A 19,135-nucleotide genomic window follows, 5' to 3' on the forward strand; every position below is an offset into this window, starting at 1 on the left:
TCCCTCGATAATTTCCGACTTTTCTGCCACGGGCAGTCCGTCCGGGGGGCGTCATTTGGAAGACGAAGAAGAAGGAGAGAACGAACGAGCGCACGGTGAAACAGCCTGGCTGCAGCTGTCGATTCATATCCAACTGCACACGCAAGATTGGCACTGATTAAAATGCATCCGACTTGTTTCAAGTGAAGCACCGCGCACAAACATCTCATCAATCAACCGCGCCGTCTCATTAACCCCCTAAAACTGCGTCTTCAACCTTGCAACCTACGACCTCGGTATCTGCACAATTCCATCTTATGACTTATCCATGACCACATCTCCTATTGTATCCCGACCATCAACCCCTCCGAGTATCGCATATCCCCCGTGCCCGGCCCCGTCACCCGGTCCATACCACCGGCACCATGGAACTCCCGGCCGGCCCCCGAGAACACCCCTCGCGGTGCCTTCACCAGCCGCACCCGCCGACCCTACGGAGGACCCGCTTCGTCTGCGTCTCCGACACCCACAACACCGCCGTCAAGCTGCCCAAGGGCGACGTGCTGATCCACGCGGGGGACCTCACGAACCAAGGCAGTTATTCCGAGGTACGTGCGGTGCCGGCCCCGTTGGATATTTTGTCCCGTGAACGGGTCCTTCCTTGTTGTCGATTCAGCTTCCCCCTCGGGAACGGTGTGGGAGACCGTTCGGACGGAGATGAAGCTAGAATTATGGGCTGCGTCTGGGATGTTCGCGGGAACGCATGAACGAACGCCGAGTAGCGTTCTCCATCATCAACATCATCCCGGTGTGGCCTGTGTTGACATCACACGTAGCTATCACGAGCAGTTGCCTGGCTCGAAAAGGCAGACTTCGAAGCCAAGATCGTCATCGCAGGTCCGTCCTCCCTCACCACCACTCTCACCACCTACCCTCTCTAATACTTACAGGAAACCACGACATCACCCTCGACGAACCCTTCTACGCCGAACACGGCCCCCATTTCCACAACCAATCCCCACAAGACCCCTCCGCCTGCCTCTCCCTGCTCACCTCCTCCCCGAGCATAACCTACCTCGCCCACGCCTCCGCCAAAATCACCCTCACGGCCCCCTCGGGCCCCCGGACCTCCTTCAACGTCTTCGCCTCCCCCTACTCCCCCCGCGACAACGGCCTCTGGGCCTTCGGCTACGACGCGCCCGCCGCCGCCGCCTCGCTCTGGGACGACATCCCCCTCGACGCCGACGTCGTCGTCACGCACACCCCGCCCCGCACCCACGTCGACGAGTCCCGCCTCCGTCGCGCCGCCGGCTGCGAGGCCCTCCGCCGCGCGCTGTGGCGCGTCCGGCCCCGCCTCGCCGTCTGCGGGCACGTCCACGAGGCGAGGGGCGCCGAGAGGGTGAGCTGGGATCTCGGGTGCGCCAACGCGGCCTTCAAGGAGGACCGGGTCGAGACGTGGGAGGATCCCGGGGTCGGGGCGAAGCAGTCCTTGGTCAATCTCTCGATGAGGGGCGGGAAGCCTTTGCTGAATGACGGTTCGGGCGTGGAGGCGGGGTTTGGAACGAGGGTTGAGCCGGGTTTTGATGTGAGAGGGCTCGGTGGCGATCCGGCTTCGCCGAGAGCTGATCGGGAGGCCCTCGCTGGGCGGTTGGGGCGGCGGGAGACGTGTGTTGTGAATTGTGCTGTTATGGCCAAGAGTTATCCGCACGTCGGGGGGAAGACGGTGAATAAGCCCATCGTCGTGGATCTTGATCTGCCTGTTTGGGATGGTTGAGCTTTGAGATGGGTTGAGTGTGGTGTTTAGGGGTCATGGATAAGTATCACAAGGACATTGGCGTCTTGAATCTAGGTCTAAATCCGCCTTATATACCTAAGTCGACCTCAGAAACACCGTCTCCAATCTCGATGAACAACCCTTCAACTTCTATAGAACGCGAATAAAGACCGCCAGGAGAGCGAGGTCATAGACGAGACTAGCTTTCAAAACTCCAGTGGGCACTGGTACTCGCTGGAAGCATGGAAATCTTATTACCTCCCAACAAGCTTCTCCAAAACCTCCCAACCGCGTTCGTGAAAGCCCAGGATTCGGAGAAAATGATCGTGGACTACTTGTAGGGTATAGAAGGATGGTTCATAGAGAGTTTGAAACCATTGTTGATGCTGATTCCGTATGCAAGCTCTACAGTTGCCGACACCATGGATCTCGGGCGGTGTGAACTTGACTTCTTATGATGTGTGTAGATGTACGTAGACTTGAGCAAGAGTAGTCGTATAGCATCCGGTCTATATCACCATTCGTGGGAGGGGTGTTTTGAAATCTCACCCTCAAACGGCGTGGTCATCTCCATGTCATAATGTCCTCTGCAAGATACTTCATCCAAGTCCAGGCCCGCGAGATCAACATGAGACTCAAGAGCAACAATGAGAACGAGTTCCAAACCCCACATGTCGAAAGCACCCGCGACGACAACATTCAGATATCAACCCCAACCACTGAATCCCTCCCAGGACCATGGTAGACATACCTCTCCAAAGCATTAAACCTATTCATATACCTCGGTATATCAGTGAAATTGCCTTCCTTCCAGGCTCATATGGCATCCCTTCACGTAGACGAACTCTTATATCAAACAAACTCGAGGGGCGAAAACACAGCAGAGGTTACAGGCCAGAACTATATGGGCGATGAAGTCGACGAGAAAAGCTAGACCCTTAAACACGCCAGCCAGACGAGGTAGTTATGGACATCATGTCCAGCGGGAGTTCGGGCGTCATGCGGATAGGCCGACGCCAGAAAACAAGCCATCAGAACCTGACAGGACCGGAGAAAGATGCGGTACCGATATCAACTTGATCTTGATTGAGTAAATAAAATTTCACAGTTCCTACGTAGTTCAAAACCCCCAAACCATGCCAACTTCTCATCTCAGACATAAATACTTCACATCATACTCCTACGACCTCCCGGGCCTCAACCCACGTATATCCAACCATTAAACCACCACGCCAAATCCCATCCCATAGAATCCTCAACCCTCACTCCAACCCCGACCATACCCTCACGCGCATCTGCGCGGCCAAGACAACGAGCCTCAATCTCAGCCTCACTCTCAGCCGACGAGGCAACCAAAACATACAGCATACCCATTCAACAGCCTCACCTCAACCCCCAAATCCGTATGAAGAAGAAGAAGACGTAGATGACAGCTGACGTAAGAACGACCTCTCTCTCTCCCTCACACTCACGGCGAGCCCGAAGAAGAAGACTTGGAGAAAGATACACCGGCTAGCTGGCTGATGTAAGATACATCCCCGACATCTCCCCGACTCTCTGCATACCCATACATCGCTCAAACCCATCAAGTCAGCAATTCACCTCTCATCCTATCCTATCCCCAAGTCCCGTCCTCGCCAGGACAAGTCAGGTCAGATATCGCCTTCCACCACAAACCCTCCAATCGCTCCCCTCGCACTCTGCCTCCGACCAACCAATACCCAAGAACTCCGCACTCATCACACACACACGCTCCCTGGATGCCTAACGCTTCGGCGAGACGGGAGTACAGGTGCCTGGCCCTGGCCGCGCCCGCGCCGCGGACCCGCGTTTCCGATCCTGTACGCCGCGGGCCCCCAGCCAGGGGACCTTTCCGTCGTGGGTGAGATGAGATGAGATGAGGCTGGGTTGTGAGTGAGCGACCGAGCGACCGTTCGCATCCTATGTTGGTTGGAACTCAGCCGTGGTATGAGCAAACAAACAATACCAACGGGTCACCTTCACGGCCGGAGGATCAAGAAAGGTCACCAACAACAAGACCGCATCGCGACCCGACAAACATCTAAGCAGACCTCACGCTCAACCAAGACGAACCGCCCAGGCGCACCCTTCAAGCACCTTCCACACCTCTACAGTATCTAGCCCGCCGTCTGCAAGGCTCTTTTGGCGAACCGTCGGGAAAGGCACATAAACCCCCCGGGACCTCAGACGATCAGCACGCTCGGATAGGCCTTCTGTACAGAGAGATATCCCGTCAGCGGCATAAAACACCCACCCCGGCGGAGAGCCGGTTGGTCGGGCGCGGTTTTGCGATGGAGGTCTGCGCTCCGACCTTAGTGGTTATAAATGCGGCACGACTTCGTCGATTGTTCTCGAAATCTGCCAATGAAGGCCGACTTAGTGAGCCTGCATATGCCGTGCCATCGTCTTAAAGAGGCAGGCTCTGAGGCTGGATTAAGGCAGGAATTTGCACATTTGCGCTCAGCCTGGCGGTGGTTGAGGGCATGCATCCGCGGAGGTGGGTGAGAGACGTGCAGGCGGCGCTTCTGCGCGCGTCCAATGAGCTCATCTGCGGGGCGTGTCTCTGAGCCCAGAAAGGAGGGGGAGGGGCAGGTTGGTTGGAGAGGGAAGGGGGAATGCGGCGGTAATGGTTGTGAGTGCGGTGGGATGATGGCCGGGTGTGATGTGATCGGGATCGCGGGGTTGGATTTGGTGGGGGCGGTCTTGGATGTGAGCACCGGTTTTGCCTATCTTCTGTTTCAAGGTCAGTTCTCGAGGCTTTCGTGAATAGAGACTGTCGAGAGTCCATGGATTTCGAAAGACTCATACGTGAACGTGAGGCGACTGAAAATTCTCAATCGAACAGCGCATGAGATCGCATGGATGGGAGCTTGAGCGAAGCTCTCGAAGCAAAGCCGTCCGGCCAAGCTCGTCAGGAACATTCACCGCCACGGGGTCGACAGCGGTGTCCCAGGCCGAGAGAAATGCTTTTGGTTTCTCTAGTCCATCGCGCTAGCAAACGACGTCCTCACACCATATCTCGAAAATGCCTCTTTTTCTGGAAGCTCTTTCCTTGGAGGATCGCCAGCTATACTTCCGTAGGCGCAGCAGCTCTATCCACCATGGAGCCTGGTAGACTCGCCGGCTGCATAAAGTTCCTGGATCCCGGGTGCGAAGATGGGATGGCATTCCGCGCCGTGAGGGTTTGCGGCCTGGGAAACCGCGGCTTCGATTGGCGACCGACCGCAGTTGACCGGAATGGTCGACCACGGAAAAAAATCCCCATCCAACTGACCTGCATACCCTGAGGAATCTTGTTGATGATAGGCTACCGGCCGCGGTTGCCGACGTGAAGACGTGGAAGATATGCTGGGAAGACCTGGCTTACGTTGCCAGCTTGAGCGGTTTTCTCCCGATGATTTGCACGGATAGAAGGAATTTCCCTGATGAAGATCTGGTAACGGCACTCGTGAAGACGGGATCATCTCTGAAGCACCCGGCCAGCTCAGACACGACATGTCCGTAGCTTCAAACTGTTGGCTACTCAGTTCTCAGTCTCACCACGGTCGTTCAATAATTCACTCCGAGCGAGTCCCGGTGCTCTCATTGACCAAGACAGTGACCAACTGACCTGCGAGAGTGAGCTGCCCGCTGCATCTCAGACGGTCGATCACCGCCCCGCACCAATCCGATCGAGCTGCAACCCATACCAAGAAGGGACGAAACGTTGGTGATCGACCGATAGCTGAGATATCATCAGTGCTAAGACAAGGTTGCGGAAGCGCTGGGCGGGATTGCCATGCTGAGGCCTCGCAAGGCAATGCCTTAACAGAAGTTGTTAACCCGCACGATTGCGGTGCTAGCCAGGTGATCATCCGCGGTGGGGAAAACGGACCTGACCCCCGCCGGTGCACGAGACAAGACGAGACGACTCTTGAACAATTGGCCCAGGAGGCGCTGACCGCTACAAAGTGAAACCCCGTCAGAACCGGCCGGCCGCCAAGCGCCAGTCAGAAACGGTGCCGACGAGAGCTGTAAAAGCCACTGCTGAGGGGTAACGAGGTGCTTGATGATAGCTCCGGGTTGATATGCTCTGAAAGAAGCTCGACGACCGAGCTATCTGTTAAGCTTGCCTCGAGCCAGGATATCTCGGGCGAACATGATTCGAACACTGTATTTTTCAATGCGGCACCGGCTGAGAAAACCTCCCGTTGTCTGCGTCTCCATTCGCTGGGAGCTAGCTGCAGCTGAGCATCTCTGACTGGTCGTCAGGAAGTGCCATGTTTCGTCTGATTTGTTGGCGCGGGAGGCAGTCTTGTCTTCTTGGTGCTGGACGACTGGGTCTCCTGGTCCAATGGCGACGAGATGCGAGGCTCCATCTCCGCGAGTGCGTGTGAGAGATTTCACGTGGAAGGAAAACCGCGAGACGGGTGCCGGTATTTGCACATGTTGATGCCCTGCCACCCACACGGCGGTAGTGGGCGCTTCAGACTTTGGGGGCTGCAATGGCGAGAGAGTTCGTACCTGCTTTCCGATCTTCGTGTGGTCGCCGACACGCGACCCCGTGTGGTGACGGCGATCTCATCACGAGCAAGAGAGAGAGTGGGATGGCGGAGGGATATGGGATGCTGAGGCACATGTCCCAAAGGGTCGAGTGGCCCTCAAAGTCGGACGGTTTGTGATATTGTGTGATGGAGGATGCAGCAGGCCAGTCTGGGAGTGAGTATGGTGTCATGCACGCTCTCTGCCGTGGCCGCCGTCAGTGGTCGATTGCGACCCTGAAAACCCGCCCGTGGATGCCTCTATCGCCGGCCGGCCGCAGACATTGGACGACAGCATTGGCCGGAGGGCGAATTCGGAGCCCCTGGCCCTGCAGATATGGATGCCGGCGACGGGTAGCGGACGAATTTTCCAGCGACAGGAGTCAGACTCCACGTGGAGTCGGTGTCGAAAGACAGGCGGCCTCCATTGGCCAGTGACGAGAGAGCGTCGGCCGCTTGCGAGTAATGTCGATTAGTAGACGGTCTCTAGATGCAGGGCAGAGGCAACGCTTTGGTGGTGGTGGATGGAGATGAACATTCACGAGGCTCGAGAAGCGTTTGGAAGTCCGTGATGGAACCCTCCGAGGCAATGTTCTGAGACAGGGCCGATACACCGAGAGAAAGGGTGTGATGGTGATTCAAGACCGCGCTCCTTCGTAGGGCTCTAGCCGATGACGCTCGTCGTGGGCAGGTGTCGGTTTTGCGACAGTGACGTTGTTCTGGAGCGATGGAGCAAGACAAACAGACGGCCGGACAGGTTTGCGCTGCGGTTCGTCTGCCCCTTCTTGGGTCCTGCAGCTAATGTTGTGTGTGGTGGGTTGGCCGTCGTTTGGTTAGCCCAGGCCAGGCCAGGCCAGAGTGAGGTGACGGCCATGTGTCGAACAGTCGAATGGTTCTCCGTGGGGTGCTGCTTGGTGCTGTGGCATCTTGTTGCGCGTTCCGGGCGGGAAACGACTAAATAATAGGCCGTTGAATGGGCATCGGCTAGCCTCGTAATGGCATATCGATCCGGGATAGCGCACCCATGACTTTGCTGGCGGCGTTTCTTTGGCTGTCGCGGGCGAGACTGATATCATTGTGAAGGCCTGTCCGGCCACGAGCAAGCCGGATGGTCATCTTCGATGCTGGTAGCCATCGGCATTGGGCTTCATCGCAGTATCCATTTGTATCGCTGTGTTCGTGTAGAAGGTGACGACGGGTTGGGCATCGAATTCGAGAATGCCCATATCGTCATATGTTGTTGAAACGGTTTGGGTTGGGTTGGGTTGGTGGTGTTTGGTGCCAGGTGGTGGCTTCAGGTGACGGGTCAGACGGTGACATTTTCGACAGCTGCCGCCGTAAACTCTGGCACTCTTGCCGAACTGGGAGCTTCCTCGTAGCGCGTGGACATCTCCCGCGCCTTACATAAGCTCAGACAGAGAAGTACCCTTGTACCTATCACGGAAAGACTGGAAGGAAGGAAGGAGGCACGGAGTCGGAGGACGGGGCTCCACCTGCCCGCCCGGTCCGCTTTTATCGCAAACGGTTGTCAAACAAGGTCTTCGACACTTCGTTCACCGCCAGATGAATCGTATCTGCGATGCGGTCTGTTGGATTCGAGAAAAAGGCATGGGCATTACCTCAGCAACGGCTGATGGATGCGTTTGAAATCATGTTTATGCAGCCAAATAGGGATTGCTTCTTCGGGGGTAGCGAGTGCTGATGGGCATGACTGAGGATTTGATTTGGACTTGGACACGGAGAGGGTCAGACACTTGCTGATTCAACCATAAATAATTGGCATCCCGAAAGCCTCCGACCTGATCGTCGCTCTCGCCGAGAGATAGGTACACAGAGACAGAGACACAGCCCGCTGTTTGTCAAATGTGAGATGTACTTGGGTTACCTTATTCTTAACTAGACTCTCAGCTAAGACTGCATGCTGAACCTGAACACCTGAAGGAGGTACATACACGGCATGGAAAAGGCGCTTACTCACGAAACGGAACGTTTTGATGCCGGGTTGTTGCTTGCAAGACGAGAAACGTTTCTCAGGGGCTACGGGGCTCTGTGCTGCTGGCAGGAGGCACACTTGCCACTGAAGAAAAGGGACGAACAGGAGGTGGCCGCTAATACGGAGGCAAAACGGTGCTTGGTCCAGCCCTTCCCGAGCCATCCTTGTACACGGTACGTGGCAGTCGCCGTCGCTCGCCTCACCAGGGAAGTACCCACGACATTTACGTACAAGCCGTCCACCGCACCAATTGTCCTCGGCCACCTCACATTCAGAACCAGCTTCTCGCGGGTACAACCACACCACATTTTGCACCACAGCATTGTATCCGGCTCCAATGGTAACCAACAAAGCCATTTTGCCCCTGGGAAAAAAAATTCGATGAAAAATCTCTTTCGTTTTTCCCTATGATACCGGATCCCCGTCGCGCCCGGGAAGACAGCAATGGAGGAGTCAGAGAAGAGCAGAGATTGATTCATGTTGATTCATCTATCGTCATGTTCGCCCCATAGCAGACGATTCCTTTAGCAGACCACCCGAGGCGCAGCAAGTCGTCGTCGTCTTTCCATCTTTGATGGACTGCCGCGAGTCTCTCTGTCCGCCTTTTCAGATACGGAATCTTGGGACCTGAAAGACCCTGGCTGAACGCCCCCGCGGACACGAAAGCTGTACATCTCGTACCGCCCCGGAGCACTTCGATTCGTCCTTTCCAAAGCGACCCCCGGCCGGTCCCTACACCGTACCCGCGACCGCCGCGATGGATTGAACTGGATCTTCGGAGGGAGTCCATGTGCCGTCCCTGTCGCTCATCGCCAGAAGCGTCTCCCCACGCCGCCCTTTCCAGACGAACGAGGACGAAAAGAGTCTCCCCGACAACGCCGGATTTTGTCAGTCGACAGTCACGGCCACGAGAAGGGAGCCACAAAAGACCCCGGGTCCAGGGGTCTCGCATACGTCAGTCGGGGCCTTGCAAGCTTGCGCATCTTGCAGCATTACCTCAGCTCCGCCGGGGTTTAGTCATTCGCTCGCCGTCCTGGTCCGCCCGCCGCCGCCGCTGCAGCAAGCCACAGCAACCTGCTGTACCGGGCTCCTTTGGGCCATGGCCGATGTACTGAAGTAGGTACAGAGCGCTACCTCCTGCGAATGGAGGATATGTCCGAGGCGGTGGAAGCGGAGAGAAGGGCACAGACAAGAGGCCGTTGAGGCGGGACGGACGCTGAGCGAGCAAGACGACGGGACTCGTTGCACGACGGGTGCGACGGTTCCAACACTGCCGACCTGTCGATGATAAGAATAGGACCGTGGACGTCGAACAGACTGGAGGTCAAAAGTCGGGATGGTGTCTGAGGTTTCCCAGGGCTAAACCGTCCGAGCAAGGCACCGACATCTCACTGCAAAAGTCGCTTCTGTCAACCATCATCGACAACTCCACAGAGAAGCTACGATACAAGCTCGAAGCTAGGGCTAGAGCTAGTGTAGCTAAGGCTAAGGCTAAGGCTAAGGCTACCCGCTGGCCATCACATCACGTTCATCAGCCCCTCCAGCCCCCCTCAGAACGAGTCGGCAAGACGTGGGATCCTTATCCAGCGCCCGTCATCATCGGCCAGAGCCAAGAAGACAACCGTCTCACAAGGTTACAAGCCCCATCCGCTCCCGTTGGTGCCGCCAAACAGCGCTCATCAGTGGTTGTTTTTGGCCACGACAGCCCTGGGGAGCAGCTCCGACGGTTGACCACACCTCCTAGAGAGGAAAGACTGGCGGTATCAATCGCCATCAGGTTGTGTTGAGGAAAGGCGAAAAGTACTGCTGTTCAGGCAAGTAACTATCTCGCCTCAACTTGGGCACCAATATGACGGAACTCAGAGTGAGAATGTTAACGGTAGTACATACAGTTACACCTTGAGGAGCCGTCTCCTGCGGCAGAAACAAGCGTTCCACCGCCCATTATCCGTATCCGTTCCGCGAAACGGACGAAAAGCTGTCGACCCACTTCGTACCGTTCAAGTATCTCAAGCGCGCTAGGCCCCATCTGGCTGGCAGCAACCCCAGTGCTGACTGCTGACTGGTCGGCCATCCGCCATTGACCCTGCTTCGTCCAACCAGCAGCAGGTCTGGGCCACCCTCCTTCGACCGTGACGTCTTTCTCTGGTTCCCGTTGTCAATCGGTACGTACCTCGCCTCAGCAGAGACTGGCCCAGCCCACAGCACCGACCACACACTTTTTCCGCTTCCAAGGCGCTCCAGAAAACCCAGAAAGAGTGGCGGTACGTACCATCGGTCCTCATTGACTGCCAAGTCTGGCCGCAGCAACAGCCAGACGCCGTCAGTGCCCTCAGTCTGGAGATCCACCCAAGACGACCCACACCTCGACCACGCCCCCCAGAGGCTCCACGCTGTCTGTCGACGGTCCACTGACCACGCTCACTCACGCTGTTCACACTCACGGGCACTCACTCATAACTGACAGTCTCATTCAACTGGAGGATACCGCATCAATTGTCCCCTCCAAAAACCGAAAAAACGATACGGGAATCGCGCGCTGCATCTGCACCACTTGCTCGCTCATTATTAGTCCAACAATATCAGCTCAAGTGTCACTCCGGTTTCCCCCCTCTCTTCCTCTTGGTTTCCCTTCCGTCGCTTCTCGCGAACATCATCCGTGGACATCAACCCACCAAGAACAACTCCACCTTTTTTCCCTCTCTCCTCTCTGGTTGCTCGTTGTCGAGGGGAACTCGAAAGAGACAGAGCCACGACCCACGATCGTCAAGCTGCAGCTTCCCCAGTACCAGTACCAGCACCAGTACCAGCTTCTCGTTCTGCTTCGTCTTCCTTTTCTTCTTTTCTTCGCCATCTCGCCCTCTTTTCGCCTCTCTCACTTGATCTACACTCCATCGCCTTACCGACCTCAACCACACTCTACTACCACCTTGCTTACAAGCACCACCACACCATAACAACCCAACATCTCGCCTCACCTATCCGCCATTTTGCCTTATCCGACAGTACATTCTTCTCTTTCTGCGCGCACCTTCACTTCAGGCTACATACTACTACCTTACTACCTTTATCTTGCCTTGCTGCTACCTCAAGGCCCTTCCTTCAACTTCCATTCCCTCCAATCCACATTCCATCCCTCGAATTCCTTCCGCCGAACGGATCGCCATCCTGAACGCCGGGCACCGCCGCCCCCAAATTCCAACACACCCACCCGGCAATCTGCAATCTGCAGCAAAACAACCTCAATCCCCCCAGCCTCGAGAGCCTAATCACCACCGCCTCAATGCAGCAATAGCCTCGCCGTGCGCCCAGACACCCAACACTGCGAGCGACACCCGACGCCTCGCCGTTTCCACGTCACCAAGGCCTTCATTTGATCAAACAATCTCCCCCCTGGACGCCGTCGAGCTGGATTCACGAGCCCCCCAAGCACCGCAACAACAACAGACGCCCTGCCCATCATGTCTTCGTCCTTACCTCCTGATCCGTACAAGATTTTAGGCGTCTCCAAAGATGCGCAGCTGCCCGAGATTCGATCCGCCCATCGCAAGCTGGTCCTTAAATGCCATCCCGACAAGGTCCAGGACCCGACCCTCAAGGCCCAGAAGCAGGATGAGTTCCAAAACGTCCAGCAGGCCTACGAGCTGCTGAGCGACGAGAATGAGCGCGCCAAGTACGACGACAACGTCAAGCTGGCCGAGCTCCGCAAGGAGATGGCCTCCAAGGGCATCTCCGTCTCTGCCAACACCTCCGCGACTCGCAGCGCTGCCAGGTCCTACGACATCCGCACCGCCGAGCCCCGACCGGACACCTTCAAGACGTCGTCTTCGCATCGGCCGCCCGCCGGTGCCAAGATGTACTCTCAAAGTAACTCTCGCTCGTACGATGAAGATCTCTACCGATCGGCCCCCATTTTCGAGGAGCCTCGGGCGCGCCGGGCGACCAGCTACGAGAAGACGACCTACCAGAAGTCGAGCCGTTCTGACGAAGAGAGAGAACGCGAACGCGACCGTGAACGCGACCGCGATCGTAGACGCAGGAAGGAAGAGGAGGAGGCCGCCATTCGCAGAGAGAGAGAAAGGGCGATAGCCGAGAAGGAACGCGAGAAGAAGGCGATTGAAAAGGCAGCCAAGAGGGCCGCCGAAGACAAGGAATACCGCCGCCGGCAGCGAAAGCTTGAGAAGGAGGCTCAGGAAAAGGCGGAAAAGGAGCGCGACAGGGAACGAAAACAAGCTTCGGTCGAAAAGGCGCGCAGTAGAAAGGCCGCCTACGTCGAGCCGTACGGCGCCGACGAGACGTACGTCGCCAAGGACAAGAAGGCGAGCAAGAAGACCAAGGAGGAGGAAAAGCGATCCCGCTCCATTCCTCGAGAACCGACGCGAGAGGAGATGCCTCCGCCGCCTCCCATCCCCACCATCCCCGTCGACCGCATCAAGATGAAGACCGACGAGACCATGATGTCTGCTGCCGAGTACATGGACAAAGCTCGCAGAGGAGTCCCCCCGGCTCTGAACCGCGCGCAGACCTTTTCTGGCTTTGAGCCTCCCATAGCTGCTCCGACGCCTCCCGCCGCGTCGTCGCCGTTCTCGGTTCCCCCGCCTCCCATTCCCACAAGCGACGAGGATGTTCGCCGGTCAAAGTCCAGGCGGTCGTCCGACACGAAGCGCGAAAAGTCGAGCCATAAGAAGTCCCCCGCCAAGGATTCGCCGTACGTCGTCGACGCCTCGCCCACCGCTCGTCCTATGCCCCAGTTCGCCTCTACACACTCGTCTCCCATGGGAGGTTCGCCCCCCAAGAATCTCGGCAGGGCTAGCACCTTTGACCAGTACTCCCGCCCGCCCCCGGGTATCGCCAGGGCCCAGACTTACCACTACGGCATCGAGACCGACTCGCGGGGCCGCAACCGCTCGAGACTGCAGTCGCAGCAGCAGACTTACAGCGAGGAATCGGAGTCTGAGGAAGATCCCCGGCCTCGCAGGAGTCGTCACCATGACGGTGCTCCTCTCGACTATGGTCGATCCAAAAAGTACACCGTCAGCAACTCACGGACCGTCCCAGTTGTCGACTCGTACTACCGCGATGAGTCACCGACCCGCAAGTACTACGAGTCTCGTCCCACCGTCACCCGGGAGTCGAGTGCCTACTCCGGCGCTTACCCCAAGGTTAAGACCACGACTCGTTACGCCCCCGAGGACATCCAGTACAGCACTATTCCTCACAGATATCGGGATGGCGAGTACGCCTACTAGTCATCGCGCCTGGCTGGGCTGCCGACCTCTCGTCTGCGCCGGCGTCCTGTGAGGAGAGTCGATCGTCCCGCAGAAATGCGTTGATGGCGATCCTCTCCCGCGTGAGGCCGGGGTCTTTTTCGCTATTTTCTTTGGTTCGGGTTCTTTTTCTCTGGTTTCGTGCTGATATGAGGGGACGACAACAAAGACGTAAAAACATACAGTAACGACTACCGATCTGTCTTATTTTTTGATATCAACTATTGGGAGAGGGCTGTAGAAGAGCCCTATATTTGGCGCTTGGGAAGGGGCATATGAGGGAAACGAAAGAGCCGCATGATATACATCGGCTGTTGATTGGCATTTATGGAGCGAGACGTGCTGGGGCGGCCGGCGGTTGCCTGGAAGACGGGCGTGGTCGGTTTGGGGGCGGGGGAAACTTCCAGAGCCGCGTCGGGTTGTCACGCGGATTCGTGAGGCAGCCCAAGGCTTTGGAGTCCACCGACTTCGGAGCCGCGCCCTCACCTGACGACCGCCGGTCGCAACCCAGCCACGGGGACTATTTCGGGACAGTCCTGGGTTTCTCACAGAGGTTGTTGTACGCTGGAGTCTCATTTTTGGACGATACACACACACACACACATATGCATGCATTGGGAAGGCGAGAAATTTCATATCTTATGATCTCGATTTATTTATCCAGGTTTTTTTTTACAAAACCAACCTAACGAAGCTAAAGATTTTTTTTTTGCTCATTCTTGAACTGGGCCTTTCACTCGTTTGGAGTTGCGGGATTCGGGGAGATACCACGCTCATTTTTTTGAAGGAGAATTGGGAGCGCTGAGTTGTGAGGAAGAGGGGGATATTTATATTGGGTATCATGGGTAGGTTGTTTGGGAAGGGCGGGGGGGTTTTAGGTAGAAGTCAATGGACATTTTCTGCTTATTTCATATTTGGGAATGTGCTGTGAAGTCATGGGTGTGTGATGGTCCGAAACGAGATGCCTGCGGTATGAATGATATCGGTAAGATTTCCCATCCATCTCGTACCCTGGTGTTTTGAAATGTCTGGTATTTAAGGACGGATTCCAGCTGGATGATTCGTACCGCGAGGCGCAAGGGGGATGTCGATCATCCAAAGGATATGTGCCATTGAGGGTATCTTTCAAGTGAACCGGAGACGACGAGGTCGAAACCGAGGCTCGTGAGGCGGAGGATGTCTAGCATTGATGATGAGGTTTGGTCGTTGGTTGGGTATTCGCAGTGGATATACAACTAACGCCGATGACGACCGGTGGATGGGGGATTTGGGATTACGAGGTGATGCCTCGACGTGGGTCGATGGTTTGAAGATTGTACGATGTCGACTTGGGAATAGGGGACTTCGTTCAAACCCGTGCTGGTCTCCGGGCAACAAACCTCTTGGACGATTTGTGTTCTGGAGAGGGGGATTACGTCTTGCTGTGCGTTTTAAGTAGTCCGGCACCCGTGAGTGAGGTTTCCGCGTGTCGGTGTTGACGGTGTTGACGGTGTTGACGGTGCGTGATGCTGGGAGGGCGAGGTCTTTAAATGGGGTGTGATTTTTGGTTTGGTGGGAGTTAGTGGCTTCGTCTGGTGATAGGAATTCTATCTTGAATATTGGCCTGCACGTAGGCTTTGCTTTTGGTGGTTGTCTGGGATGATGAAGTGGGTGGGGTTTGGAATGATTGATCGGTTTGCTGTGCTAGGCGCTGATAGGGGTGAATACTTTGGGAGAGATGGTGGGTGATGGGGATGAGGAACTGGAGATGAAAGTGTGTGTCCTAAGCTGCTGCTGGTGGGTTGGAGGTAGAGGAATGGTGCCAATGTCTTGCTTCGAGAGCTGGTCAGCGCACCATCACACTGAGATATCAATCCAGCTGGAGATCATGATGGACCTGTTGGGGTTGGAAAGGACTTGGTCTTGTGTCTGTTTTATAGCTTCAGGACGGGGGTTCGGGATGTGTTTGTGCTGGTGGTCTCATGTGTGATGAGGGAGAGTTTGTGGTATGAGTTGATTTGGGATGTGGGTGATGTTGTTCTTCTGCACGATTTGATTGTGTGATGGGGTTGGGGTGTGTTGTCTGCTTGAGTTGGTATAAAACGACTAGATCGTGGACGTCTTCAATTTCTTGGGCGACAAGCAGTAGGTCTCGTGGAAGGCAATATCGCACAAGAGATGTGTCATTGCCGACGGTGATTGCGCCGGATAGTGCTTCGACTTCCCTGAAGCCGGTCTACAATGTCTGGTTGTCAATCTCGTTGTCGGTTTGTCGTACGGGACGTGCTGGTATTTGTTCGAGAATAAATCACCGACGGGTAGGCGAGACGACGGAGTTTGAGGATGTGAGGTAGTGAGGAGTGGGTTGGGAGGTTGGTGGTTGTGGCATGGGCTGCTGAGGAAGTGCAAGTGCACCTCAGCAGGACACATTTCTTCGTCCAAATCATGAGCCAAAAGTTCAATGTTGACGAAGCAAATTCACGATCGTTCGGAGGCTGGACATTTATAGCCGTTTGAAACCGGTGATGGTATCAATCCTCAAGAATCCAGTGTGTTAGATGGGTATCGGCAGGAAAGTCTTGCTTTTAGAGATATAAATCGCAACTCTATCGTAGTTTCCTTCCCATGAACCACAGCAACCATGGCGCTGTAGAGTGAGCATTGCTGCTGATGTTTGAGATTGTTCTGGATCCGGCATTCTTCTTCCACGAGGGTCCCGGAAGCATTGGAAGTTGTACCTAGATAGTTCGCGTCCAAGGAGGTGGTGTTTTTTGGATTGGTGAATATATTCCAGACGATGAGGTATGACGACGGAGATTTATGGCAAACTGAAACGGGCGGGTGCGGAAGGCTGGGACGCAGGGTTGTCGTCTCAACGGGCCGAGAACCGCCAACGCTCGAAGAAGCGCACAGGACGAAGAAAAGTCGAAAGCCGCGACGCCCCGGATGATTTCCTTCCGGAGCAGACTCCTTCTCAGCTGAGCTTGTTCATATATACCCATTTAGGGCGAGCGTCGTACACATCCTGTAATGATGTAGGCCGTGGATGAGGCTTTGGTATAAGTAGCTTTCGGCGAGCTGGATCTCGGAGCACGGCAGTATGCTGGTCTCTTAACCTTTTTGAGAAAATCTGACCTTTTTTCGTGGGCATGTGAAAGAATGAAAGTCCAAGGTGTCGGCATCGCGTTCTCGTTTTGTCACGTGCGAATTCAGGGGATGATGCCTGGTAAGGGTGTTTGTGATATGTGATGGGTGGAATATGTGGAAGATGATACGGAGAGATGATGAGTGCTGGAGATTGGGTGGTTCTGTGGGATCACGTTGCTCTTGGAGGCCGTCGATGAAGTCAGCTGGATGCGCAGTTTGGGCATATGTACTAGGTCATACCATAGGGGTAAGTGCCTAGACACATGCGACGAACTTTGACTACATTCGTCTCTGATTGAGAAACGAAGAATAGGGGAAGCTACGAATGGACTTCTACTGGAAAGAGATATAAAGGGGCATGATCTCGACACGTTTTCCTTAAACCCAACAATGACATTAAGGAGATCCATGTTGTCAATTTGTGTCTTTAGGAAAGAGAGAGAGTTAAAGACATTTGGAATAATTCCAGATCTAGCATCTTCTTTCACATGAAATTTAAAATGGTTTAAAGCTATCCTCGGAGGTTTCATTTGCTGTGTTAGATGGCTGGGATATACGCAAGATGATACGGAGAGGCGATGAGCTGGAGATGGGTTGGTTTGATGGGAAAATGTTGCCTTGGTGGTTGTGGATGAATTCAGCAGCCAGACTGTAGTAAGCATTCCTAGCTCGTTACAACGTGTCTTTTCGGCTCTCCCGCTATTTACACCGTTGCAGAAAATAACGGTGTTCGTTTTCTTAAGGATATTTATTGTTGTAACTAAGACGTAATCGCGGCGTCGTCCCTTTTTAGTGGACTATTGAAAGGGACTTAGTAGTGAAAATCACGACGTTAATGAGAGTAAGGATATATCATATTTAAAAATACTTTGATCATGAGAGAAGCTGGAAATCAAACTCTGTGTAGCTTCGTTGTTGAGCCATTACAACTTGAAGGTCGCCCACTTCCTTTCGTGTTCTGAAGCCTCATCTACCTGTAATGAAGTGCAGACTTCGATGTTGAACAATCACATGTTGATCTCCACTGATAGGTAATCTGGCTTGTACGTATTCCGTATGTAATCTCACGAGGAGATGACGGAAAGCTGAGACGACCTTTGATGGTTTCTCTTAGGATATAAGGTATGTGAGATCAGGGAATGACCTTGCCTTGAAGCAGGTGTCGACGTGAATATTACTTGGTGTCGGTTCCTGGCTTTCTTGAACAGCAGACATCAATTTTAAGAAGGTCATAGGCCTCCATAACCACATGAAATTATTGGGTCTATGTACCCTGTTAGATATGTGGAAGTCTTGTCTTTGACGCTGAGACTCGGCGATTATTAGTCCCGAGTGAAAGTTGCGGTTCTGATATCATTTCGGGAATGGCTTGCCCGAGATATACATCCCTACGTGACGTTCAGAACAACGGCGTAAGATATATAACATCTAGTCCGGTATCTTGATTGAAAAGTTGCAAAGAACTGATGTTTACGTGCTCATGAAAGGGGCTGTTGGCCTCCAAAACTTCCCAAGCTCTCAGCAAATTCTACTGTTTTCACAACGTCTGGGCTAAATAACCCTCAACCTCGGAATTTGTCTGATCTGCGCTGACTGACTTCTTTCTCCATCGACATCTCCCTCACAGTCTCTAGCCATTTCTTACCTCAACTTGTGCCAACCCCCTACTTGAGCTTTCGCCATTTCTATTACATTACCCGCCCATTGCCCAACGTCCAACACCGAGCATCTCCAAGATGTTGCTTACGCAGTCAGCTCAGGACACAACAGTTCGACCCCGTGAATGACCAGCTGTTGTCAGCCCCAAGCCCTTCCATTTGACAGACAGCTACTGGGAAGGGTGTGATGTCTCCGAAACGCACACCGCAGACAACCGGTCGACGGACGTGATCACGCAGGTCGTCATGAGGTGTCTGTTCCAACGGTCGCAACTGCACCGCGTGGAACGCGATACACGTTCATTATAGTTCCTTTTCGGCATGGAATCGCACTTCTTCGCTTCTTGGTACGGTGTTCGCGGTGCCCGCGACAGCCATGATGGCTGGGGTTTGAGGATCTAAACTCTTGAAAAGGGGATCTCAGAGCTCTCACGGAGTTTCGTCGGAGTAACGAATTCCTCATCAAGGTATGATTTCTGCCATATTTTGGTCCTGCTTAAGTAAAAGCTCTGAACTTACCACTCAAAGCAGCAGAATGGTTTCGGAGTTCACTCACTTTCTGCCCAAGGTTCAATTCGCCACACGACAACCTGGATGTCAACAATGATATAAATTCAACGCACATCACTTAGATCTTTCTCTCGAGAAGTCTTCACTGTACATGAAAAGTTCTAAACCTCTTATCACATTCCCCAGACGCAATCTCGAATCCACACGCAATGACGCAACATCAACCCGACTCGTTCCCGCAATTTTCGCGACTCCCCAACGAGCTCAAGCACTTAATATGGGATGCC

General features: G+C 54.5%; 2 protein-coding genes across 2 annotated transcripts; both read left to right on the forward strand.

The window, feature by feature from the left end:
* Window positions 1–404: 404 nt before the first annotated feature.
* CkaCkLH20_10399 (ser thr protein phosphatase family protein) lies at window positions 405–1,753 on the forward strand (the record flags this gene model as incomplete). Its single annotated transcript, XM_038893113.1, has 3 exons — window positions 405–587; window positions 816–876; window positions 930–1,753. 3 exons carry the CDS (start codon window positions 405–407, stop codon window positions 1,751–1,753), a joined length of 1,068 nt encoding a protein of 355 aa, XP_038741523.1.
* Window positions 1,754–11,748: 9,995 nt separating this feature from the next.
* Window positions 11,749–13,536, forward strand: CkaCkLH20_10400 (uncharacterized protein; the record flags this gene model as incomplete). The annotated part of the gene is made up of 1 exon (XM_038893114.1): window positions 11,749–13,536. One exon carries the CDS (start codon window positions 11,749–11,751, stop codon window positions 13,534–13,536), a length of 1,788 nt encoding a protein of 595 aa, XP_038741524.1.
* Window positions 13,537–19,135: the final 5,599 nt, after the last annotated feature.

Source organism: Colletotrichum karsti, assembly GCF_011947395.1.
Source record: "Colletotrichum karsti strain CkLH20 chromosome Unknown Scaffold40, whole genome shotgun sequence".
Classification (NCBI taxonomy): Eukaryota; Fungi; Ascomycota; class Sordariomycetes; order Glomerellales; family Glomerellaceae; genus Colletotrichum; species Colletotrichum karsti.